The sequence below is a fragment of the Doryrhamphus excisus genome, linkage group LG22 (assembly GCF_037039965.1).
Source record: "Doryrhamphus excisus strain RoL-2023G ecotype Guam linkage group LG22, RoL_Dexc_Guam_v1.1, whole genome shotgun sequence".
Taxonomy (NCBI): domain Eukaryota; kingdom Metazoa; phylum Chordata; class Actinopteri; order Syngnathiformes; family Syngnathidae; genus Doryrhamphus; species Doryrhamphus excisus.
In genome coordinates this window covers 9,393,565-9,419,517 of record NC_136378.1, presented here as the reverse complement: position 1 = coordinate 9,419,517, position 25,953 = coordinate 9,393,565, and the positions used below count along the sequence as shown (strand labels likewise).

The 25,953-nt window shown below is 43.7% G+C and overlaps 1 protein-coding gene across 2 annotated transcripts; it reads left to right on the top strand.

Annotated features, from left to right (window-relative positions):
- Positions 1 to 980: 980 nt before the first annotated feature.
- On the top strand, positions 981 to 25,653 carry ankhd1 (ankyrin repeat and KH domain containing 1). 2 transcript variants are annotated; one of them, XM_078788276.1, is made up of 39 exons: positions 981 to 1,439; positions 3,976 to 4,129; positions 8,857 to 9,013; positions 9,384 to 9,531; positions 9,736 to 9,883; positions 9,971 to 10,204; positions 10,305 to 10,399; positions 11,460 to 11,621; positions 12,250 to 12,331; positions 12,914 to 13,105; positions 13,192 to 13,301; positions 13,500 to 13,587; positions 13,808 to 13,935; positions 14,026 to 14,169; positions 16,442 to 16,544; positions 16,658 to 16,920; positions 17,049 to 17,336; positions 17,435 to 17,894; positions 18,056 to 18,195; positions 18,298 to 18,409; positions 18,531 to 18,676; positions 18,760 to 18,902; positions 19,124 to 19,337; positions 19,498 to 19,673; positions 19,977 to 20,139; positions 20,229 to 20,324; positions 20,417 to 20,533; positions 20,607 to 20,775; positions 20,850 to 21,046; positions 21,133 to 21,485; positions 21,570 to 21,722; positions 21,797 to 21,946; positions 22,033 to 23,605; positions 23,711 to 23,900; positions 23,988 to 24,113; positions 24,178 to 24,426; positions 24,512 to 24,696; positions 24,780 to 24,947; positions 25,037 to 25,653. In XM_078788276.1, exons 1-39 carry the CDS (start codon positions 1,164 to 1,166, stop codon positions 25,094 to 25,096), a joined length of 8,112 nt encoding a protein of 2,703 aa, XP_078644402.1. In that variant the 5' UTR covers positions 981 to 1,163; the 3' UTR covers positions 25,097 to 25,653. The 2 variants fall into 2 exon arrangements, with proteins under 2 accessions (XP_078644402.1, XP_078644401.1); XM_078788275.1 differs by having other exon boundaries at positions 17,420 to 17,894.
- The last annotated feature ends 300 nt before the right edge of the window (positions 25,654 to 25,953 follow it).

The window sequence follows — 25,953 nt, the reverse complement described above, 5'->3', positions numbered from 1 at the left end:
TGCTTCAAACAAGGTTATACTCATGAACATCACATGTTGGCACTGTTGAAAAAAAAGACTAGATATATACATGTAATATATAGATAGAATATAGATAAAGATGAACAAATAAGCATAAAAAATGACTAAAGTTCTAACTAAAGAAATAACTATAAAAATAATTACTGAAGATGCATTCAAAATGGCAGGACTACATATATTTGCTGACTGCAGTTTGCATAAAGCCAAAAAAACAATGTACACATTGAAATTAAATACATGTAAATAACTTGAGTTACTAATGAATCATTTTCAGCACAACTGTTAAAAATGAAATTAAATGTGATTAAAAAAACAACAATCATAATTTGTGGAGCATGTTCTGGTGTAAAAGTACAATATTATACTGTTAAGCTATGGATCCTTTTGATTTAACACAAAAAAAACTTAAGTGGTAATCAGTCTCTCTTTGTATCTACCTTTATGGGTTGTTCCAATGTTTGATAGGTGAATCTATAATAGCAAATTATGATAATAATTTAGTTTATACGGTGAACATTGAAAAGATTTACATTTTATACTGTTGTTCTTCCAGTCCAACTCACTACTAATTAAATATATGTTTAGAAAAACATTAAAGTTGCACATAGAGTATGAGCATTTCTGTGCTGAGACATTTCAATTGCATTGCTTTCAAAATCGGACGACATTAAGTGGAATGCAGAGAGTCATAGGTATGGCTTGATTGTCCTCTTGTGCATGCATGTGACGTCCCAGTGAGAGTTGACATGAACTGGTAAAGCTAGCTACCAGTTAAGTTGGCCTACCATGTCATGTCTTGACGTTCGTTATACAGCCTCGTGATATTGGTAAACCTAACATGACGTTATGGTCTCCGCTTTGACAAGCATCGACTGCGGCGAATCGGAAACAGGCAGATTTCCGAGCGAACCAATGGGATTGCGAGGATTCTCACCAGAGGCGGTCTTTCTCAGAAACCGTGCGTATCGGGTTAGGTTGTTAGAAAGTTAATGGCTGGGGGAAAGAGAACCTCCTCAACCGTAGCTTCGGGAGAGTTTCTGGATTCCCTGAAGTAAAACAACGCAAATAGCCTGAAAGAAAGAGCCTGGACGGACGTTGAAGTCAACAACTAGCTCGTTTACCCACGTATTGTGAAAATAAGTATGCAGGATGCAGTAGCCGGGACGGCAATGCTGACGGACGGCTTCGAGGACGAGATTGACTCGGTGACTCCTCGCTCCCCAGTGGCAGGGATGGGGGTAGGAGCGACACCAGGAGTCGGGCTAGGGGGCATTGGGATTGGTGTGGGCGGAAAAAAAGTACGCTTGTACGGTGAACCTGGCGGGCCTTCCGCAGAAAGACTGGATTTCAAACTAGCGGCCGCGGCCGTCCTCTCATCGGGTCCGGGATCCGGCAGCGACGAAGACGAGGTTTCAGAGGTAGCTAAGCTAAACTAAGCTAGTTAGCTAAGCCTCACTAGGACGCTAGGCTACATTCCTGCTGCTCGCGCTGGCAAGCTAACGTTAGCTCGTAGCTGGTAGCCACCTCCTTCCAGGCCGCTGAAATTACGTAAAATAAAGTCGGGCCTTTTATTACTTTACACATTAGCGCACATTAAATGCTTAGAAAATACCATATACCGACAAAATTAGCACAGTGTCGGACATTTGTTTACACAAACCGGCTGAAATGTTTTATTATGCAGCTCAGGCTTTAACCGGGGCCTAGTTGGGGTGGAAGCAACGACGGCCTCGTTCGATGCTGTCGTCTCTTAACACCCATCACAAGTTTGTTCTTCCCATGGCTTTCCAGCTACGGCAAATGGAAGACGTCTGCTAACCCACCGACAAACTCTGGCAGCGGCTCAGTAGTTACATTACGATTACGATGGTTTTTCATGTCATGTAAATTAGCCCCGCTCGTCCCACGGCTAACTTTGCGAGGGACAATCTAGATTGTATTTTAATTGTGAATTTTCGACAGTTACGGTTGTCCCACAATAACATTTCTCACAACCGTTCGATGTCACGTCACTACCGTACTTCTGTCAGCTTGATTTTTTTTGGAAAACATGAATTTGATCATAGGGAGCTGATGTCGATAGATGTTCCAACTTCCCATGTGCTGGCCGTCACAGCGGGGCAGGTGTGATTGTATTTCCCCATCTCCTGTGAACACACCAGAGTCCACATTTCCACTGCGTGGATTTGAGTCCTGTGAAAAAAAAGAAAATAACGCATTTTACCCAAATGACTCATTATTGTCATGACGCAAACAGTTTTAATTCAGTTTACTTTTACGTCTTTAACACTTACTCAGTTCGCCACATGATATACTAGTAGCAGGGACAGGAATTGAGCTTCACGGTAAATATTTGATTTCCAAAAACCTAGCTAACGTTTCAGTTGGATAACATTTCATAACGACAGTCATCTTGAACGTGATGTGCCCTTTATTGACTGGAACACAGCCAGCATGATCTATGGAATGGGTGGCTACTGCAGCAAATCACTATTCTTGTCTGTTGAGCTGTCTGTATTGTTTCTGACTTGTCATGTATGATAGCAGCCGGTTGTCAGCTGATGAAGTGTTATTATTATAGCCTGTCAGTTTCTTTCTTAGGTAGCAGAACAATAATATTGTCAGGTGTAATCACATGTATTATTTAACGAAACATGAATAATTTGAAGACACTGAAGATAGATAATTAATCGTGCAGAGGAAATGAAGGATGACAATTGCATTTTAGCTCTTAGTCTGACAATTAAGTAAATCTGAGAGGGAGAGTTTGTCGCGGTTATTTACTGCAGTTGAGATTTCACTGCTGTGGGCAGTAGCTAAAATCTGAGCCCCGGGATTAAACAGATGCCATTCCAGGCCTTTCTAGCTCTGTGGATACCAACACTCTGGGAACTGTAGTTCAATAGTGGTGAAGACTGATGTCCATTGTTGATTAGAAAAGCATTGTACACCCGGTCCTGTGGTAGAATTCCTCCACGCTGCTGAATGATAACTTTTACACTCAGAAATCGCTTTTGTTTATTAGGTCACTTTTGTTCTTATGTATGGAATTTTGGATAATGAATTAGCTTAAAAACTTTCAATTGTTGAGCTGAATTGACTGAAAAACATCACAACCAGCTGTTTATTTTGATTGTTTTTATATAATATTTCTCCGGTGACACATATCAGTAAGCACAGAGGCAAATAACCGCTGTAGATGCTAACCAAAACACTGTCCACTGTTATACGTTTAACCTCAGGTGGGGGAACTGTTTCTTAAGTAAATATACCAACTGTCACAATTTGACCCACTTGTCAGCACCAAAACTAAACAAATGACTACTTACCACATCTTAGAAATGACTTTGAAGGCCAGTTTGTCGTCATTAACAGCAGTAACACAAACTGTAAAAGTACTTAATAGTTCATTATTGTCATCTCTGATTTGCTGTAAACGTCTTTTGTGTTTCTATTTTTTGTTGTCAAAGCACACAAGTTGAGACCTGGCGTGCAACCGTGAATATACCCGGTGTGGATTATATGGTTTAAATATTAATTACAGTTTCTTTGGCCCTAACTTGTTGAGTCTGAATAAATGTTAAATGACTAACCCACAATAGCCAACAGGGCCACGTTATGGCATAGTGTGAAAAGTTACCGTACTGTTAATAGCTGAATCACTTCACGTGTGCAAGGGTTGTAATTCATGGCAATATCATTTCCACCGTCCTGTCCTTGTGCCCGCTTTCCCCCGATGAAAGATACCGTAAACAAACAAGGGCAGAAGGCCTGCTGTTTTTAATGTTGGCCTGGTTGTGTAATGTCACATTACTCTGCATACAATGGGTCACATGTTCATGTTTATAATTTATGTTTTCACTCTCATTTTCTTAAGGCTTCCTATAAGATGCAAGGTCATTCACAATAAAACAATTTGACCTTCTTTTGCCCTGCGCTCTGTCTGTTTTCTAGGTGGAGTCCTTCATTTTGGATCAGGAGGATCTGGATAACCCCATCATGAAGACAGCATCAGAGTTACTTTTGTCTAGTGCAACAGACGGAGTTGATTTGAGGACTGTTGACCCAGAGACGCAGGTCCGACTTGAAGCGCTCCTAGAAGCCGCAGGTACGATTGCATTGTCCTTATTTACTTAACTTGAGACGCTTGAATTTGTAGTGGACCACCACCCCCGGTGGTCCAAGCAAATGTGCTCCAAAGGTGTCCTCATTTGTGCTCTTCATTCCTTGAACGTCCTGTCAGTTTTTCTTTTTCCTGTCTCATTTTCAATCCAAACAAACTTGTCTTTGTAGCAAACCTCAGGCTGAAATTGTTTAAGCAAAGAGTACCTGTGCTGGTTCTGCAAGTGTGATATTAACACACGGTTTGAATATGATTTGGCAAAATGAGCTTGATTAATGCCAGCAATCTAGGTATAAGAAAGTCTATGTAGAGTAATCCATCAGCCGTGGGTGTCCTGGCCTGATTTGGGCTTATGAACATTATGAGGCAGATTAACCCTGCAACACACTTGAGCCTCCACCGCATGCAGAGAGCCCATGTGAACAAATACTGACTAATCTTATCCAAGGCTTCTTTCTCCTAGACGAGGCAGTTCAAAGGGAGTTGGAACCTAAATGGTCATCAAATTATGCCTGGTGTAGTTATTTCAAATGTCATGAAGGTGATTTCTCCATGATATCATTACAGAAGGTTAAATCTGTGCCTAAACATTGTGGAAGAATAATTTGGAACTCTTATGATAACAAACTGGGCCAATACGAGCCGTTTCAAGACCATTACACAGGAAGTATTCCAGCGTGACCAAAAACATTTCCATAACTTTTTTTTTCCAGTCGTTGTATGTGACACATTTTATTTGTGAGGGATAAAGTGATGCATATGTAATCATTAAGAGCGCTATTTGTATAATAATGCAGTGTCATGTCTATTTTCATGTCATGGTGCGGGATAGTTGAAAAATTCAGTGGGATTACTCTGCTTTTAAAATTTGATTCAATATCTTATTTAGTGTTGGGTGATATTTTTCTATACCGGTGTATATAGTATTCCAAAGATAAGAAAATGACTCATTCTGGTATATATGATATAAACAGAAGCAAGCAGAGTTGCGCGCCATGGCGGACTTTGCTAGAACGTTCGTGTGAGGAAGTATTTACTTGGTGGATCATTTTCACTGTAAACACTAAACCGCCTTCTGCCAAACTAAACAGGTTGAAATGGTGATAAACACCGGCGAAGGTTGACAGCACCTCGTAGAGTGAATGGATGCTAGCGGGATTAGCTTCGTTTAGCACGTCAGTGTGGTTGCGTGTGTGACTCAGGCTAAATGAGTATATATTCGTATATATTTCGTTTGCTGTCTAACTGTGTCATTCAAAATTTGAACTGAGATGTGGCGAGGGATGACTAATACATAAAAATGTAGCCAACTATTATGTTAGTATTTATTATTTGATCATTTTTGTCTTTTTCCACTTATTTTATCACCCGATATTATAGCATGTATTATACAATGACTGTTAAATAAATGCAAAAATCATTGGGCAATTTTGCCTAGTATTTCTAAACTTATAACTTTTCATTGCAACTTAATCCTCAACATACGATCACAAAGTTGCTGATGCCGTTGCAGTCATTTTTTTTAACGCCAGCTATTTTTGTAAGCCACCCTTATTTTAATTGCCACTATCACAGGTTGCGTGCCGCTCTTACTTTGAAGGACAGAAGTATGGTGCGTGTTGAAAATGTATTTTGGCTGTTGATAAGGGAGATAGCTAACTGGGTACCTCTTGCAGCCGTGGCTATCGTCTTTATTTCACCCACGAATTCAGCGGGTATATACATCCTAAATTACCCTGTTACATTACCTAAAACACAGCTGCACCAGCATGCTCCACCAAACTAAGCTACAGTTTACAGTGGCCATTGCAGTACTTGAGCTTGGGCTCACGGTGAAGAGTGTTGGTTAGTGTTTTTGAGGACGTGCCGTTATGAAAGAGCGATCTGCTGGGAAAATATTTCCCCACACAAATGTTCCTTCTCACGATTATCGCATTTCATTTACAGTTTGTCAATATCTGTGAGATTCTACGTTTAACGGGAAAATCCTGTGTTTATTGGCCAATTATGTCCACTATTTTCTATAATACACTATAACACAGAAAGAACAGGGTTGTAGCTGAAGTATTTGAGGCGATTCTCACTGATGGCTGCAGTAGATATTGGGGGTGTCATGAGACACTTAGTTCATGAAATGGTTAAAGAGATTGGGGATACTTAAACATTACTTTTAAGAAAAGTACAATGAAAAATATGGCAAACACCTAATTTAATTTCTACCACATTACACTCTTCTGCAGCCTGTGTGTATGCTACTGCCCCCCCTACACCCACAGCGACAAGAGACTGTATAACTTACAAAAGTGCTCACTCCGTTCATGCGGTTGTTCAATGGAACACGCTTGCCAGGGTGCTGAAACCAATCCACACAATGAACCCTTCTCTTGCCTGTTTGGCGGCGAGAGATGAGGAAAACGGACACAAATTCACATGGCAATATACTGAGGACGATAAAGTTATTGTTCGTTTTCATTTATTTGGCATTTATTTAGACAGTGTTTATACAAACAAACATTTCAACATGGCAGCCAGAATACAAGGAAGTAAATTGGCAGTGATCTCACAGCTGGTGTATAGACGAAAGAGCTGTTTTAAATTTTTTTCTGCCATTATTTTAGTTATTTTACCCTTTGCCTTTTTAGCTAATTAATGTGTGTTCTCACATTAATTGTAGTTTCAAAGTTTCTAATCAAAATGTACTTAGGTGCAGGAAACAGAGAAAATGTAAATACAGTGGAAGCTTCAAGGTTCAATCCGAGCTTGTTGAAAAACAATCTATTTCCTTTGGAAATAATAGTGGAATATCCAAAGTTGAACACAATCCATTTCATGATGCTTGTTGGCCTCCAACTTGTTCTAATTTCAAAGTAGTTTCCCCCCCAGGAAGTAATGTGACATGACATTAATTGTACTGGCAGTGCTTTAAGTGCCATTACAACATTCCTTACTATCATACAAGTGTTATAATGAGCTGAAATATTGTGTGACACCGCACACAGCTCCAAATATCGATTAACTTTTGAGGCATATTTTTTTCAGCAAGTTTTCGTTGACTTAACTTTGTATCACCATGCAACTTTGGAGGTTCCACTGTGAGGGAAATTGAAATGTTTATTGGCCCCATCATAAAAACCTGTCCCACAAGTGTAAAAAAGAAGTACACTGAGTAGCAGTGATAACATGCCTGTCTGGCTAAAGAGCTGACGATGAGGGCTTGTCAATTTTGCATAGTTGGTCATGATGCATGAGCAAATTGAGTAAAAAGAACTATGTGGAAAGCTTCAAATGAACACTAGATATGTCGCGAGTCGCTTATTTGTAAACTAGCATCAGGAGGGGTCTTGGTTACCAGCTTATTATTCGTAACACTTATCCCTCCTGCTCTGTCTTCTTCTTCTCTGTCAGACCAGGTGCAATATAAGTAATGTGAGGATGAACAGGTAGCGTCAAATCCTTTGACTAGTAGGCCGCCACAAATAAATGAATGGGGAGTAGTGGCGTAGTGGCACTCGACTCCGCTGCTCCCTGCCATGTAATTACCAACCTGTTTGAAGGAGACAATTTAATTCCTAATTTGGACCAATCCTTTACCGAGTACACACACAAACAGATGTTTTTGATTGAAACGTAAATGTGGATGTAATTCACTTTGTGCAGGAGTATTTATGTACCTTATTTGCTTGCAATTGTGCCCTCTAATGGAGAGGGAAAGTGTCAGAATGACACTTTGTGTTTATACAAATGAACATTGCAGCACGTCAGCCTGGTTTTTGAGTTAGAATTCCGTCAGATAATGATGTGCCATATATAAGACCATTAATGATCTACTTCCTTAACCTTGTTTTCTTTGCTCTGGCGACTATTGTGAAATCCTTGTTTGAGAGTCACGCTAAGTTTAGCTTGAGGCGGACGCCCAGTGATAAAAAGGAGGGCCACAAAGACAACAGCACTTTGGAGCTGGCAACACTTAAGCTGGCCTCGTGGGGTGCTGCTCAATTCAAAACAAACGTCTTTTTTTGTGGTTTTGGCTTACCCTGCGTATGAAGTGAAGCGCAGTAGCGTATCGAAACGGAATTGTTTATTGGAAACGGTCTGTGCCCTGTTATCAGACAGAGGCCCCAAAATGTAGGTCATTAGCAAAAGTTGCTTTTTCCACATGCTTGCTCTTTCCTCACATCCCCTTCTTTGGCTTTGTCTTGAAATGACAAACGCACAGACGCAAGCAGCACACATGACTGCTAGTTTTTCTCCCAGCTGTGCTTTTTCTTTTCCTCATGCTGACCACTGTATCCAGTTTCTTTTTCTTGCACATTTGCTGCCTGTTACCCATCTATAATTCACACAAGACAATGTCTGAACCTAAACCCTTGTCACTAATCTGTACAACTATTGCTCATTTAATTTTTCTTAGATATATTCATATCATGATATTCCCATGATTTTGTACTGAGTGTCTTCTATGTTTATTTAGAACATATATTTTTGAGAATCATAGATGGTGTATTGAAATGTATGTAATAAGTTGAGCCACATTAACAAATGCTTGTGTGTGTGTTTTGTCTGTGTGTTTTCATTTCCTATTTCTGTTTGCTGCTACTAACCTTGGATTGGTTTGGCTGGACTGGACTTGTGCCCTCATCGGATCTGGTTTGGTTGTGCTGCCCTGTGGTTTGCCTTGCCCTTTGCACCACTGCCCTATTGGTGTTCGCCAGGCCTCGGTAAACTGTCCACTGCCGATGGTAAAGCTTTTGCAGACCCTGAGGTGCTGCGACGACTGACGTCATCTGTGAGTTGTGCCCTGGATGAGGCTGCAGCTGCGCTGACTCGTATGAGAGCTGAAAACACACTCAACGCTGGCCAAGCCGACAAGTATGTATCTCGCCCGTATTGTCATAGGCTCTTGTTTGCTATCCACTAGGCCTGTCACAATAACACATTTTCCTGGACAATAATTGTCCTTGTAAATATTGCCGCTAAACGATAATATTGTAAGCATTATTTTGAGAAAATTTGGTAAAAGCAATAAACTTTAATTTCTCAAGCGTATTTAACATTGTAATTTAAATTAATTAAACACTATGAATTAAGACAAAAACCCAATGAAAATAAAATAGACTTTCTTTTAGCAAAAATTGCACATAAATAGTATTGTTCATTTTTTGGTGATGGGATAACATTGAGGCGTATGTATCTTCACCTGTCACAGTCGCAGTAATTGTAGCAGTCTGGTTATTTTCAGCCGTAGTTTAGCGGAGGCGTGCTCAGATGGGGATGTCAATGCTGTGCGCAAATTACTGGATGAGGGACGAAGCGTCAACGAGCACACGGAGGAAGGGGAGAGCCTGCTATGTCTTGCCTGCTCTGCTGGCTATTATGAACTTGCACAGGTATGTGAAACGGGGATGTGAGCTCACACGCTAACAAACATTAATAGTATTTATTGTGTTGACATTCCCTTTTGAAATGTTTTTTTTTTTTAGATTTTTTTTACATGAATGCATAGATTTTTGAGAAGGTCTGCAATTTTTAGGAGTTTTGTATCCGTTTTTTTATGTATTCTTAAAGCAGGTTCTACTCTGATTTTCAACCAGGTTTTGTTGGCCATGCATGCCAATGTGGAGGACCGAGGCATAAAAGGGGATATCACACCTCTCATGGCTGCTGCTAGCGGAGGCTACGTGGACATTGTCAAACTGCTTCTGGTACACGGAGCAGATGTAAACGCACAGTCCTCCACAGGTGAAATCTCACTTTAAAGTCTTACGAATTAGGATTATCTGTTGTTTCAGATTATTTTAATTTCTCTGCTATGCTTTGTACCCGCAGGCAACACAGCTCTGACGTACGCGTGCGCTGGTGGCTTTGTGGATGTGGTGAAAGTGCTGTTGAAAGAGGGTGCTAACATCGAGGACCACAATGAGAACGGACACACACCTCTAATGGAGGCTGCCAGTGCTGGCCATGTTGAGGTGGCCAGGGTACTCCTTGAATATGGCGCAGGCATTAACACTCATTCCAATGAGTTCAAAGAGAGCGCTCTCACACTTGCGTGCTACAAAGGTCAGAGCCAATTTGTGCAAGATTATTGCAACATTATCCATGGTATTTAACAAATAGTAACAATGGCGGACATTAATAATTGTGTTTTTACACCATGTAGGTCACTTGGATATGGTGCGTTTTTTGTTGGAGGCTGGAGCAGACCAAGAACATAAGACTGATGAAATGCACACCGCGCTGATGGAGGCGTGCATGGTGAGGATCTGACCCAAAGCTGTGGTACAATAATGATCATTGCAGGTTGAGATGTAGTCATTTGCCTGTGGCCAGGTGTGCATTAAAATACTGTCACCGGCACAATTTGTGAATATTTTGTCTTTTTTTTTTGGCTTTTGTTGATCATTTGTCCCGTCCAAACTTCACTTGCTGTGTTTGCTGTCAGAACATCAAATGTAGAAACGAGTCTGGATGTTTTTCATCATAAATTGCAAAATAAACATAGAAAACATACAAAGTAGGTGTATCATAATTCAGGCTGTCAAAAATAGCCCGTTAGCAGCGGCGACTAATTTATTTTATTTTTTGTTATTTTTATTTTATATGCCACTCTTTAATAACCATACTGTGACCTGAACACACCAACAGCAGTGCAATTCCAACATTATATATCCATCGCCAACTCACAGACATGTCTCTAGTCAGTTCGTCCTGGGAAAAGACACTTCCTTATTGACAACTACATGAAGGTGCATTCACTGACTCAATGTCTATGTGTGCATGTGTGGTCTAAACAGTGAGTGGACATTCTCATTAGTCAGGAACTTAACTCTTACCGCAAAAGTAAAAATTTCTGCATGGTAGTATACTCAGAAAATACGTTTACACTCAAAATATTTTAATTCCGCTTAAGTTATGCGGCGTCTTTGAATGCAACACCTTATAGCTCATAATGTCGTTGGAGTGCGATTCAAATGTACTGCTAAAGAGACTACAGGCAAATACATTTTCAAATGTGTGGTATCGTTTAGCTTGATATCAGTTTAATACATACAAATATGTACAATTGTGTCCTGTTGTGTTATTGTTCATAAAATACAGCAAAATGTGGTGATTAGTGATGATTAATTGGGAATCTGATTAATTTGGTTACAATGTTTAGTCATTTGACAGCCGTAATTATTATATTTCGATAATTGATTCACGTGATGTTTGAAACCCTGCCATCTGTCTCTCCCAGCTTGTTAGCAAATTAGACAAAAAGGATCCCGCATGTTTATTCAGGTGCTTATCTCCACATTCTTTGTGTGTCTCGCTGTCCCAGGATGGCCATGTGGAGGTGGCACGGTTGCTGTTGGACAGCGGTGCGCAGGTCAACATGCCAGCGGATTCTTTTGAGTCACCCCTCACCCTTGCCGCTTGTGGAGGCCATGTGGAGCTCGCAGCCTTGCTCATAGAGAGAGGAGCCAACTTGGAGGAGGTGCGTCAAAGACGACGTGTCTAAACATTGCCATATGTTAGCATTTTAAAATGCCAAAAATGTAATGAAGTCATCACTCAAGTATGTCTCACAGAAAACGTATGTTTCTCTGTTTGTAATAATGATTGTAACACAATTCACTTAAGATGAGACTCCGGCTGTAACCCTATCCCCAAAACAAAAAGGCCTTGACCAGTTTGAAGGAGACTCGTCTCACATTGATCCTTTGTTATGGAAACTCCAGCAGTTAGGAGAACCAAACAGTGAGGCTTTTAGAGGAACCTGACACATTTTTCAACAGTAACAGACAGAGTTGAAATCATATTTTAATACCTACATACCTTGACTGCTGTTCACAACATGCGGATAATGGGAAATTTGATCAGGAAGCACAACATGAAGGCATTCATGTAGCAAAACATTCATTTGTTTACTGGAGCCCTTTCATATTTTGACTATTACACCAGCTGATCTAAAAAAATAAGGCATATCATTGTTTATGCTTGAGTGAGCTTAAAACTGAAATATCATTTTCTATCAAATCGTCATGGAGACTGATTCTTCCAAAGTTCTTGAAGTTGAATGAGTTTGAATATGTTAACATTTGATGATTTTTGATTATGTCCAGGTTAACGATGAGGGCTACACTCCCTTAATGGAAGCAGCAAGAGAAGGTCATGAAGAGATGGTAGCTCTTCTACTTGCTCAAGGTAAGCTGTGTTTTTTGTCGTTTGCTCCTGATTTGCCAATAAGGCATGATGAGGGTCGTGTGACTGATTTCAATAGATTCGAAATTATTTAAAGGGGACCTACTGTGCTAATTTGGTTGAACGTTTGTGGACTTCTATCGAACAGCTACACACAATAACCAGCAAACACAAAGCTTTATAGCTCTTCCAGAATCTGCACCTATTTATAATACATTTTTTTACATTATTTGCTGTATTTGTTTGGATTTCGTGGCTCCCAGAAGTAGAGACTGGACAGTCCGACGTTTCTCAAGAAAAGAGGTTACATCTGTGGTTGCTTCCAAATGTGCAAATTATCTCATTATCTGAAATTTTGGCATCGTTTAACAAGAGAATACAACATTCGAACTACATTTGTAGGTCAGAAAAGTGGAAAAAGCATAATGGGTCCCTATCTAAAAAATTACATATATTATATTACATATATTACATACATATATTTTTGGTCTCAAAATGTAGGCCCTTTTGTTGGTTTTGTTTTTCAAGGAATATATTCTTTACCAAAAAATGAATATATGAAGACGATGTTTGGTCATTGTCCAGGTGCTAACATCAATGCCCAGACAGAAGAGACCCAGGAAACAGCTCTAACTCTAGCATGCTGTGGAGGCTTCTTGGAAGTGGCTGACTTCCTTATCAAAGCTGGGGCTGACATTGAGTTGGGCTGCTCCACTCCTCTCATGGAAGCAGCACAGGAAGGCCATCTGGAGTTGGTCAAATATCTGCTGGCTGCAGGTACGCAGCGAGGCAAACGACTGTGATATATTTACGTATTTATTTTTATCATTTCTGTGCTTACAAGCTTTGTATTTGTTATTCAGGTGCAAACGTTCACGCCACCACAGCGACAGGCGACACAGCGCTGACATACGCGTGTGAGAATGGTCACACAGATGTAGCCGACGTTCTCCTGCAGGCTGGAGCCAACTTGGTACGCTCTTTGCACAAATCATGCTTCCCCTCCGACCACTGATGGTTTTATGTTTGAGTAACACTACACCTGAATGTTAAATTGATTTGTGAGCCATACTTGCTCCTTGCTGAGCAGCCGCCACACTTTCAGGATGCATATAGCTAAAAGCTTATGAATAAAAACAAGGCTGTAAACGAATGGATATTTTCTTTCCAGGAACATGAGTCAGAAGGGGGGCGGACGCCCTTAATGAAGGCAGCAAGAGCGGGGCATCTCTGTACAGTGCAGTTCCTTATCAGCAAAGGTGTGTTTACAAGTTTTTTTTTTTAAGAAGCAACTTTTAAAACTATATTAGTGTGACATAAAAACACTTAAGATTGCACGATAAAGTAAATTACGTGCTACTAAAGGCACTATAATTCAAAAGCATGTGGATCCATGAAATATGCATTTTTTTGTATTGCTACAGTTGAAATGTATGAATGCAGTCTCAAACCTTCAGGCTTGTTTCATCTAATGTCTAGGTGCGGATGTGAACAGAGCAACCGCCAATAATGATCACACAGTGGTGTCTCTGGCCTGCGCTGGAGGACATCTGGCTGTGGTGGAGTTGCTGCTGGCACATGGGGCAGACCCGACACACAGACTCAAAGTATTACGCCTTTTCAAAAAGACTGTTTTAAAGGAAAACACAGTTTAAGATCATGTCGCCTATTCACACATGCAATTTTCCCGTGTGCAGGACGGCTCCACCATGTTGATCGAAGCTGCTAAGGGTGGCCATACTAACGTCGTGTCCTACCTGTTGGACTATCCCAACAACATTCTGTCGGTCCCAGCCCCCGATCTCTCCCAGCTCACTCCCCCCTCGCAAGATGCTTCTCAGGTAAACTCAGCACCAATCGCCGGCAAAGTATTTTACTTTTCAGCCTCCACACGGAAACTGTCTTCTGGGTGCCATGAAATTGTATTTTTAACGAACTGCTTCCAGATTGGGAAAATCTATCGTTTTTGTTTAAACATCCGACACTGCTGTTTTACGAAAACGATGACATCATTGTCCCAGTGACTCCCCGTCGCCGTCATGTGACCAGAAGTGAGCTTTGACGAGAAGTCAACATCTGAATATTTCGACTGACGGGACTCACCCCAGTTGACATTCTCCTGCTAGTTAGTCTTATATTCCATAATGACTTGCAGAAGTAATTCCAGTTCTCGTATATATCAGTCTTGGAAAGCGGAAGACGCTGGATTCATGCACATGCTTTCTTCTTTTATGGTTTGGTGTGTCACATGGTTCCGTCTGCGTGTCTGTTCACAGCACCACACATATACAGTGAAGAAAATAAGTATTTGAACACCCTGCTATTTTGCTATTTCTCCCACTTAGAAATCATGGAGGGGTCTGAAATTTTCATCGTAGGTGCATGTCCACTGTGAGAGAGATAAACTAAAAAGAAAAATCCAGAAATCACAATGCATGATTTTTTAACAATTTATTTGTGTGATACAGCTGCTAATAAGTATTTGAACACCTGAGAAAATGAATGTTAATATTTGGTACAGTAGCCTTTGTTTGCTATTACAGAGGTCAAACGTTTCCTGTAGTTTTTCACCAGGTTTGCACACACTGCAGGAGGGATCTTGGCCCACTCCTCCACACAGATCTTCTCTAGATCAGTCAGGTTTCTGGGCTGTCGCTGAGAAACACGGAGTTTGAGCTCCCTCCAAAGATTTTCGATTGGGTTCAGGTCTGGAGACTGGCTGGGCCATGCTAGAACCTTGATATGCTTCTTACGGAGCCACTCCTTGGTTTTCCTGGCTGTGTGCTTCGGGTCGTTGTCGTGTTGGAAGACCCAGCCACGACCCATCTTCAATGCTCTGACAGAGGGAAGGAGGTTGTTCCCCAAAATCTCACAATACACGGCCCCAGTCATCCTCTCTTTAATGCAGTGCACTCGTCCTGTCCCATGTGCAGAAAAACACCCCCAAAGCATGATGCTACCACCCCCATGCTTCACAGTAGGGATGGTGTTCTTCGGATTGTACTCTTCATTCTTCTTCCTCCAAACACGCTTATTGGAATTATGACCAAAAAGTTCTATTTTGGTCTCATCTGACCATAAAACTTTCTCCCATGACTCCTCTGTATCATCCAAATGGTCATATGCAAACTTAAGACGGGCCTTGACATGTGCTGGTTTAAGCAGGGGAACCTTTCGTGCCATGCATGATTTCACATCATGACGTCTTAGTGTATTACCTACAGTAACCTTGGAAACGGTGGTCCCAGCTCTTTTCAGGTCATTGACCAAGTCCTGTCGTGTAGTTCTGGGCTGATTCCTCACCTTTCTTAGAATCATTGAGACCCCACGAGGTGATATCTTGCATGGGGCTCCACTCCGATTGAGATTGACCGTCATGTTTAGCTTCTTCCATTTTCTAATGATAGCTCCAACAGTGGACCTTTTTTCACCAAGCTGCTTGGTAATTGCTCCGTAGCCCTTTCCAGCCTTGTGGAGGTGTACAATTTTGTCTCTGGTGTCTTTGGACAGCTCTTTGGTCTTCGCCATGTTACAAGTTAAAGTCTTACTGATTGTATGGGGTGGACAGGTGTCTTTATGCAGCTAACGACCTCAAACAGGTGCATCTGATTCAGGATGATACATGGAGTGCAGGTGGACTTCTAATGGGCAGACTAACAGGTCTTTCAGGGTCAGAATTCTAGATGATACACAGGTGTTCAAATACTTATTTGCAGCTGTATCACACAAATAAATTGTTAAAAAATCATGCATTGTGATTTCTGGATTTTTCTTTTTAGTTTATCTCTCTCACAGTGGACATGCACCCACGATGAAAATTTCCGACCCCTCCATGATTTCTAAGTGGGAGAAATAGCAAAATAGCAGGGTGTTCAAATACTTATTTTCTTCACTGTAGATATGCCTTGCGTATTACATCGTTTTCACTCAGTGATTCGTTCCCGTCTGGATGCAACTGCTTACTAATCCTGCACAATGTGGATGTAACTTTTTTTTTTTTCAACCCGCCAAAAAAAATCTCAGGAGCATTCCGGTGTGGACACAACCTTAGACACAAATGTCTTGTTTTTAGCTTTCACGGAAACAGATGATTGTAACAATCTTCTGCTGCAGGTTCCTCGCGTCCCATTCCAAGCTCTCGCTATGGTGGTGCCTCCTCAAGAGCCTGACCGCGCTCCATCAAACATTGCAACACCCCCACCTGTCTCCAGCAAAGGTAATATGGGTCCATGTAACCCTAAATCACCTTTAAATGAGATGATTAGATAGATAACTTATTGGTCTCAAGGTCTTTAATGTTCTTTTTTTGTCTTTAACGTTCCAATTCAGGTGTTTCTAAACAGAGACAGGCAGCGCTTCAGCCCTGTGTCTCCAGCTCAGTGGGCCGGGGGCCTGAAGCAGAGCCTCTGCCCCCCTTCCACCTGTGCCAGCCTCTGGAGTGCATTGTGGAGGAGACTGAGGGAAAGTTGAACGAGCTCGGCCAGCGGATTAGCGCTATTGAGAAAGCCCAGCTTCAGTCGTTAGAGCTCATCCAAGGGGAGCCACTCACCAAAGACAAGATTGAGGAGCTGAAGAAGAGCAGAGAGGAGCAGGTAACACATTTATCCAAGGTCGATAAACGTGTTGAAAGCTTTTTTTCTAAAATATTTGAAGTACCTCTTATTAAATTTTCATTTTACACACACAGATCAGCATCTATATAAGTATATTGTCGTCTTAGGTTCAGAAGAAAAAGAAAATCTTGAAGGAGCTGCAGAAGGTGGAACGCCAGTTGCAGCTAAAAACACAGCAACAGTTCACCAAAGAATACATGGAGGCGAAGGGCTTAAAGGAGGACCAGGAGGCCGGACAGAGCCAAGGTCCAGGCCCGGGGCCTGGAAGTACCTCATCCATTCCTGGGCCCCTTCCCATCACACCAGGCGCCCAAGTACACGCCAGCTCTGACACGGATGAGGAGGCCAACAAAGATGGGGAGCAAGAGGAGCTGCCTGGAGAGGACGGCGAAGAGGTAGCATTTTGTTTGAAGTACTTTGAAATCCTCGCTGTTGGTTGAATCTGGGTAAAATTTCAATTAAATGAAATCTTTTTCAGGACGAGGAAGATGAGGACGAGGAAGATGAAGAAGATGATGATGACGATGATGATGAGGATGATGGGGATGAGGAGGAGGGTTCAGAGGATGAGGCAGATGGAGAAGAGGATGATTACACCAAGCTTCCTCAGGTGGGCACGATCCTTTACAGAGATGGGCCGCAGCCCCCACAGCAGCCCCCACTGCCCCCTTCACCGCAGTCCCAATCCCAGCCACCGCCGCCACCGCTTCAGGCAGCCTTCGTTCCTGTCCAGCCTCTGCCCGAATACAACCCTGCAGACTACCCAGGTAGTACCAGCCCGGACCTCCAAAGGGTACTGGTAGGCCAGCAGATGCTGGGCCAACAGCAGCAGGGCCAAGCTCAGCAGCTACCTGGGTTAGGTCCTGGAATGATTCCTCAGCAGGCCCCAGATGGTCTCATGGTTGCTACACCTGCACAGACGCTCACAGACACGCTGGATGACATCATGGCAGGTCAGTGCAGCCTTTGACTTTTTTTTTTTTGTCTTACCTGTGAAACTGTCTTATTCAATGTGGATTTTTTAAGTAATCACATTACACTGTGGATACATGTTCCATTGACTTTTCTATGCTCCCACTAACTCTTTGTGTATATCTCTTTCTCTATATTTTAGCAATGAGCAGCCGCGTTCCCATGCTGAATACAACCACCTCACCCACTCCCTTGTCCCAACCACCCACACAGACGTCTGCCAACATCTCCTCGCCACCATCTGTGCTCCCCCTCTACCCCTCGGTTGACATTGATGCTCACGTAAGACAATTTAACATTTACCAATACACAAGACGTGCCTTTAAATTCCAGTTGCAAAGGAGAATGCTCAAAGAGCCGTGATCAAAAATGTTTTCTCCACAGACGGAGAGTAACCATGACACAGCGTTGACTTTGGCATGCGCCGGAGGACACGAAGAGTTGGTGTCTGTCCTTATTGCACGTGGAGCCAACATTGAGCACCGCGACAAAAAAGGTACGCATTGATGTGAACTGAACACTTAAACAATTGAACGGTGTCATTTGAAGCTGAATATGCATTCATAAAAGGCTTCTTTATCATGGTATATGTTTAATATTTGCTCTGTCCTGCTCAGGCTTCACCCCTCTCATCCTGGCTGCTACTGCTGGCCATGTTGGAGTGGTGGAAGTGCTGCTTGACAAAGGTGGTGACATTGAGGCCCAGTCTGAAAGAACCAAAGACACACCTCTCTCCTTAGCCTGCTCTGGCGGACGGCAAGAGGTAAACATCTTCATTATATTGCCATATCTTTGAAGTGGTTTTCAGATTTCAACAATATTTTGCCCGTGTGACTATTACATCAGGTTGTCGAGTTGCTGCTGCTACGGGGAGCCAATAAGGAACACCGCAATGTTTCTGACTACACACCTTTGAGCCTTGCTGCCTCGGGCGGTTATGTGAACATCATCAAGATACTCCTTAATGCTGGAGCTGAAATCAACTCCAGGTAAGTGTACCTGTTGCAGTCTAGTATTATATATTCCATAAAATGGAAGAATGTGTAAATGGTCCCCCTGTGATTGGCTGGCATCCAATCCAGGACGTACTCGGCCTCTCTCCCCAAGTCAGCTGGGATAGGCTCCAGCATACCCCACCCTATTTGAAATTTGAACATCTAATGTGTAGAGTAGTGTTTGGTAAAGTGTATCTTTTTAACCTTCCCTTCAGGACTGGCAGCAAACTCGGAATCTCTCCTTTGATGCTGGCAGCGATGAACGGTCACGTACCAGCAGTGAAGTTGTTGCTGGATATGGGCTCGGACATCAACGCCCAAATTGAGACCAACAGGAACACAGCTCTGACCCTAGCTTGCTTCCAAGGGCGAGCTGAGGTTGTTAGTCTGCTTTTAGATCGCAAGGCCAACGTTGAACATCGCGCTAAGGTAGGGAATCTTCATCCATTCCTCCCACTTAAAAAATCACACTCATTATACTGAATAGAAGGTTCATTAGTGTTAATGTAGCCTCTCTCAATTTTCTTTAGGATACAATTACATTGTTTTTTGCTTGCCTTATTGTTAACCAAGTCCTCCCTTCATTTAGACTGGTCTCACGCCTCTGATGGAAGCTGCTTCAGGGGGCTATGCTGAGGTTGGCCGTGTGCTGTTGGATAAAGGAGCTGATGTCAATGCGCCGCCTGTTCCCTCATCCAGAGACACTGCTCTCACCATTGCTGCCGACAAGGGTCACTACAAGTTTTGTGAGCTGCTTATCAATAGGTGAGGCAATTATTTTTTTTAGTTGATCATTTACATCACACGTGTGGGCTTTTTATGTTTTTCAAAAGGATAATTCACAAGGTTTTGCATTAACAGACATGAATGTTACTATAAAGTGCTGATAAACAGCCCAATAATAAATTAACAGGTCGATGGATGAAAGGCTTGCTACTGAATATTACTAAGTAAATGAAATATTCCAGCTGATGTATGCAGATGTTTTCCATGAATTTAGTGTTTTATTCCGGTCCAGTATACTCCAATTCATGACTGAGATGCCGTCTTTTCTTTGCAATTTTATAGGGGAGCCCATATTGATGTACGTAACAAGAAAGGAAACACGCCCCTCTGGCTGGCAGCAAATGGCGGTCATTTTGATGTGGTCCAGCTCTTGGTGCACGCCAGTGCTGATGTGGATGCAGCCGACAACCGCAAAATCACCCCTCTCATGGCTGCTTATCGCAAGGTGCAGAGTTGTCTGTCTCTATCTGATAATGTATACTACCTTTATAGTTTATCTTGTACGGTCATTAACTCATTAACCTCATATTGTAGGGTCATGTAAAAGTGGTGCAGTACCTTGTGAAGGAAGTCAACCAATTCCCATCAGATATTGAGTGCATGAGATACATAGCCACCATTGCGGACAAGGTATGCATTTAATTTATGTATATTAATGCATGCTTTTTAAATAGATCAATGACATTGTTGTGGAGTTTTAACATGTGGCGTTATCTTTGTAGGAGCTGTTGAAGAAGTGCCACCAGTGCATGGAGACCATTGTCAAAGCCAAAGACCAACAAGCAGCTGAGGCCAACAAAAATGCAAGCATTCTCCTCAAGGAACTAGATCTGGAGAAGGTGATGCCAGGCCCATTGCTGTGATTTTGGGACATTAAACGTGTAATTTACACGAAAAATATATTGATTACAGTCTCGAGAGGAGAGCAAAAAACAGGCTCTGGCTGCCAAGCGAGAAAAGCGCAAGGAGAAGCGCAAGAAGAAGAAAGAGGAGCAGAAGAGGAAGCTGGAGGAAGAGGAGGGGCAGAAAACCAAGGAGGATTCCTCGGATATGCAGGAGCAGAAGGAAGATTCCGCTGAAGGTGATTACTCAAATTAAATGGAAGATCTGTAGATTTATAGTAGCTGATTAACCTACATGTTTCCCACGTTCTAGAAGCGGAGGTTCCTATTGAGCCTCCCAGCGCAACGACCACCACCACCATCGGTATATCTGCCACCTCAACCACTTTCACCACAGTTTTTGGTAAGAAGAGAGCAAGTGTAGCCACGACCCCGAGTACCAACCGCAAGAACAAAAAGAACAAGACCAAGGACTCGCCAAATGAATCTATAATATTACAGGATCCGCAGGTTAGTATGCTACTTTATTTACTCGTGTGTAAAATGTTCATTTGATAGTTTTACACTTCATTTCCATCTGTCTGCGGTCATGGTAGGTTGCACTAGCACAGCACAAGGCTGACAAGAACAAAATCCACGGTGAACCTCGAGGTGGCGGCGGGGGCGTAGCGGGCGGCAACAGCGATTCGGACCCTTTGGATAGTACCGACTGCGCCAGTGAAAGCAGCAGCAGTGGGGGGAAGAGTCAAGAGCTCAACTACCTCCCTGACCTCACCTCATCCACTTCCTCCTCCTCCTCTTCTTCCTCCTCCTCTTCCTCGGCCCCTTCCTCGGGAGCCACCCAGTCTCAGACACTTGTGGTTGGCCCGGAGAAAAGACACTGTCTTCAACCTCAGACCGAAGTCAAGGTGGACAAGGTCACAGTCTCCATCTCAAAACCAACACAAAGGTGAGTCAACTGTTTATGTGTGTAATTATGCAAATGAGCAAATTAACCTTGTTTGTATGGTAATCTTCTTCCATTTTACCACAGAGCTCCAGACCTAAACGACTCCACTTCAAACTCCCTACCCTCCCCGTTCAAGACCATGGCGCTTCCGGTGACCTCGCCCAACAGTAAGCTCAGCCTTACGAGCCCCAAGAGGGGCCAGAAGAGGGAAGACGGTTGGAAGGAAGTTGTCAGGAGGTGAGTGTTTGCGGTTTAGTGTCTTTCTGTTGTTTCATTTTTGTTAACTCTGGGTTTTTGCTCCCGTTTTTCAGATCTAAAAAGCTTTCTGTGCCGGCTTCTGTCGTGTCACGTATCATGGGCCGCGGGGGCTGCAACATCACGGCCATTCAGGATGTGACAGGAGCGCACATTGATGTGGACAAACAGAAGGACAAGAATGGCGAGAGGATGATCACCATAAGGTAAATATGATGCCACCTGCTTTTTTACTAGCGTACTTTCTTTAGATGTGCTAGTTGTCTTAATCGGGTGTGCTCGCTTGTTACAGAGGAGGCACGGAGTCTACACGCTACGCAGTCCAGTTAATCAATGCTCTAATCCAAGACCCAGCCAAAGAGCTTGAGGATCTGATTCCTCGGAATCACATTAGAGCTCCAGGCTCAAAAACTTCCTCGGCTTCCTTCTCCGGCTCTGCAGGGACAACCAGTGGTCCAAGTTCTGGTCCAAAGTCCCTTAGCTCACTCGTAACCTCGACAGGCATGTCGTTCCAGCCCTCGTCATCCTCGTCGTCATCGTCTTCTCCGGCTGGAGGAAAGATTGGGAAAGGCCTCTCATCAAATGTCAGACAGCCTTTTCCCGTATCTCTACCCCTCGCGTATGCCCACCCTCAGCTGGCCCTTCTTGCCGCTCAGACCATGCACCAGATCAGACACCCTCGGCTTCCCATGGCCCAGTTTGGTGGCACTTTCTCACCTGCGGCCAGCACCTGGGGGCCTTTCCCCGTGCGACCCGTGAGTCCAGGCAGTGCCAATAGCTCCCCCAAACATAACGGAGGCAGCGCTGCAGGCCAGGCAAGACCCAACTCCACCCCGAGTGAGCACAGCAACACTGCCAGCTCGGCAGCCCCGGTCACCACCACGACCACCACCAATACCACAACCACCAGTGCTCCCAACTCGTCGACATCGGCTTCGCCTCACACCCCCAACCCCACCCCGTACAATCCTCAGCCGAACATCCCCACACCCTCCTCGGTCCGAAAACAACTCTTCGCCCCAGACCCCAAGTCGGCTGCAGTCACCTCCGTGTCTGTTGCCGCAACTGCAACGAGTGGCAGCAATGCGGTACGGGGCACAGGATCTCCTGCACACCACAGCCCCTCGACGGCTGGAGCTAATAGTTCTCAGCAGCCGGTAGGAGCCATCTCACAGCCTGCCCTCCAGCAAGCTAAAACAGAACCCGGTGCTGTTGTGACCCCTGGAAAAGAGAAGCCCCAACAACATGCAGAGAGTCAGCCGGTTCCTGTCAGCGAGAACATCACCCCTGTTGGTTTCACCACAGCAGCTATGGCTTTGCCTCCCAAACAAGAGCCTCGGCAGCAGTTGCCTCCCCATTCCTCCTCTGTGTCCTCTACAGAGCCTCCCCCAGCACTTCTCAACTCACAGCCCAGTTCCCATCTCACCTCAGTACCTCCTCCGGTCCTCTCGCATAATGTTGCACACCCGAACAACACTTTGCCACACTTCTCCGCCCCTGCGCCCAGAGTCTCCCATCGTATGCAACCACCAGGGCCTTACTATTCCCTTCCTGAACAACAGCAACAGCAGCAGCAGCAGCAGCAGCTGCAGACACAACAGCAGCAGCAACAACAGTCTGTGTTTGTACCTTTCAATCCTCAGCAAGAACCTGCAAAACAGACCCCGAACCAGACATCCCAGCCGACGAGTTTGCCTCTGCAGGCTCAAGCCCAGACCCAAGGCTCCCTTCAGGTCTCCGCCAATCTCGGCATGATGAATGGTTCCCAGATTCAGCATGTGGCCAACGCTGGTAAACAAATGCCACCCAACTTTGGTCCTGCAGGCCTCTTCAATTTCAGCAGCATCTTTGATAACAACAACCAGGTACGTTACATCATTCCAATCCAACTCTGTAGGGACCAAAGTGGTTGAAGGTTTGAAAACCTCTTGAAAGTATCTCTATATAATTTCGTCAAAAATCTCTTATAGGTGGGAAACAATCAGGTGTGGGGTGCGTGCCATCTTCCCGCTCGTTCGCCTCCTGAGCCATCGTATTCAGCCCCACCAGCCTACGTGAACGTGGGCCAGATGGAGAGTATGATACCGCCCCCTCCTCCAGACAACTCCAAAGCTCCTGGATATCGATCTGCCTCCCAAAGAATGGTCAACAGCCCCATCGGTATGATCACTTGGATGAAGATCTGTGACTGTTAAGAGTTGGAAGTGTTCACATTTTGGTGTTAAAATGTCATGTCTGCCTCCACAGCATTGACCAGTTATGCCACCAGCATCTCTGGGAGCCCAGTGTACCTGCATGGTCACACGGCAGTCGGCACGCCCTCGTTCAGCAGGCAGCACTTTTCCCCCCACCCCTGGAGTGCATCCACATCAGGTACGGCCCCCAAATGGCGTGGTCTCCTCCTATCAATGTACCACCATTCATCTTCTGCCATCAGGCGAGTCCCCGGTACCACCTCCGACGGTGTCCACCTCCAGCCTCTCCACCTCAGCTGTGGCACATCCGCCCCAGCCCAAACAAGGCACCTCCTCCCAGCAGGACCGGAAGGTTCCTCCACCCATTGGCACGGAGCGGCTGGCGAGGATCAGGCAGACGGGTTCGGTGAACCCCCCACTCCTCACGACCAGCTACACGGCGTCTGTTGGACAGGGCGGCATTTGGTCCTTTGGTGTCGGGAGTGCTTCAGGTTGCACCAAATATTTTATTTATTGATGTAATTACTGTTTTTGGCATTTTTCTTTAACGATATAACATCTGATGTTTTGCTACAGAGGGCATGTCTGGTTGGTCCCAGCCCCTGATGAGTAGTCACATGATGCACCCCCAGCTGCAGGCCGAGCAGTCGGCGTTCTCTCAGCACCAGCCCATGGAGCAGGATGACACGGGCATTGCTAACCCTGCTAACAACTTCCATCAGCCTCAGCACATGGCCAACACGTACATGGACTTCCCAAAGGTAACAAAGCAGATGATGACCATGAAGGCACTTAAAAAATAGAAGAAAACATCCAGGCATATATTCTGTTGTTGTCTTTTCAGGGCATGCCCATGTCAATGTACGGAGGAACCATGCTTCCCCCTCATCCACCGATGGCCGAGGGGCCCGCGGCACCCATGTACAATGGGTTACATGCTGGTGACCCCGCATGGAGCCCCATTATCAAAGTGGTCCCAAACAATGCAGACAACTCTGACCCACAACAGCAGGTAACATTTCATTGTGTTATCCTTGCATTGTCGGCCGTGTGGCGGCCATTTGTGTAAAACCTCTTTCTTTCTTTCTTTTCCACCCTCAGATGTGGCCTGGTACCTGGGCGCCACACGTGGGCAATGTGCACCTGAATCATGTCAACTAGAAGGCGACATCAATCAACAAGAAAACATGGCATGACACACAGCGCAAACATGGCTTACCAACTGACGATTATGACTAATTAAGACAAAGAACAAAAAGAGAGTCCAGCATCATAACTTGAGTTTAGACCAGAGAGTGCAGAGCAGAGTTGGAAGTTCTCCCGAGCCCATTCTTGATGTGCCTATTTGAAACAAGGAGATTTGAGGAGTGTCCTGATGATTCAAACAAAATGCGCGTTCACCTGTTCAACAGGAACCATTCTCTGCATAGTTTAGCGATTTTGACTTAAACCCGCGTTCACCGTTCTTTGGCTGCAAGGGGGCTGAACATGAAGTAGCTATTTAAACTCGGCCCAGACCTAGATGATGATTACATAAAGCGAAATCAGAACCTTTTAGAGTGGTAAATACATGTATAATTGTTTACATACTAAAAAGGGTTAAAATGAGAGTAAATTTCATGTCGTATAGTGGCTCTACTTTATGTAGCCTGTATTAATGTGAAATATTTACCTTAATATTCAATAAAAAGGTTGAAAAGTACTTTGTACTGTCTTTTTTTTATGTTGAACATAACAGTTATGACATGCAGCAAAATGTTTTTTAATGCTCGTTTTGCAATGTTTGTGCTATTTTCTGAAAATATTTTCCATTAACGCAAAGACTGGCATGCAGTCTCTAAATATGAATAAATACGTATAATTCATAATAATCAGAATTTAATGTTATAAATGTAATATGAGGTGGGTCCTGTGGCTGTTTATGGACTATTGGCACATTTTAAAAAAAATGAAATAAAAAAAAAGTAAATTTTACAAGCATGAAGTGGAAATATTTGGTTTAGGGAACAATATAATCT

Coding starts and splice junctions, on each gene's coding strand:
- ankhd1 (XM_078788275.1), top strand. CDS start 1,164: ATGCAGGATGCAGTAGCCGGGACGGCAATGCTGACGGACGGCTTCGAG. Junction 9,884..9,970: donor AAACGCACAGTCCTCCACAG/GTGAAATCTCAC, acceptor TTGTACCCGCAG/GCAACACAGCTCTGACGTAC. Junction 17,895..18,055: donor GCTGGATGACATCATGGCAG/GTCAGTGCAGCC, acceptor TCTATATTTTAG/CAATGAGCAGCCGCGTTCCC.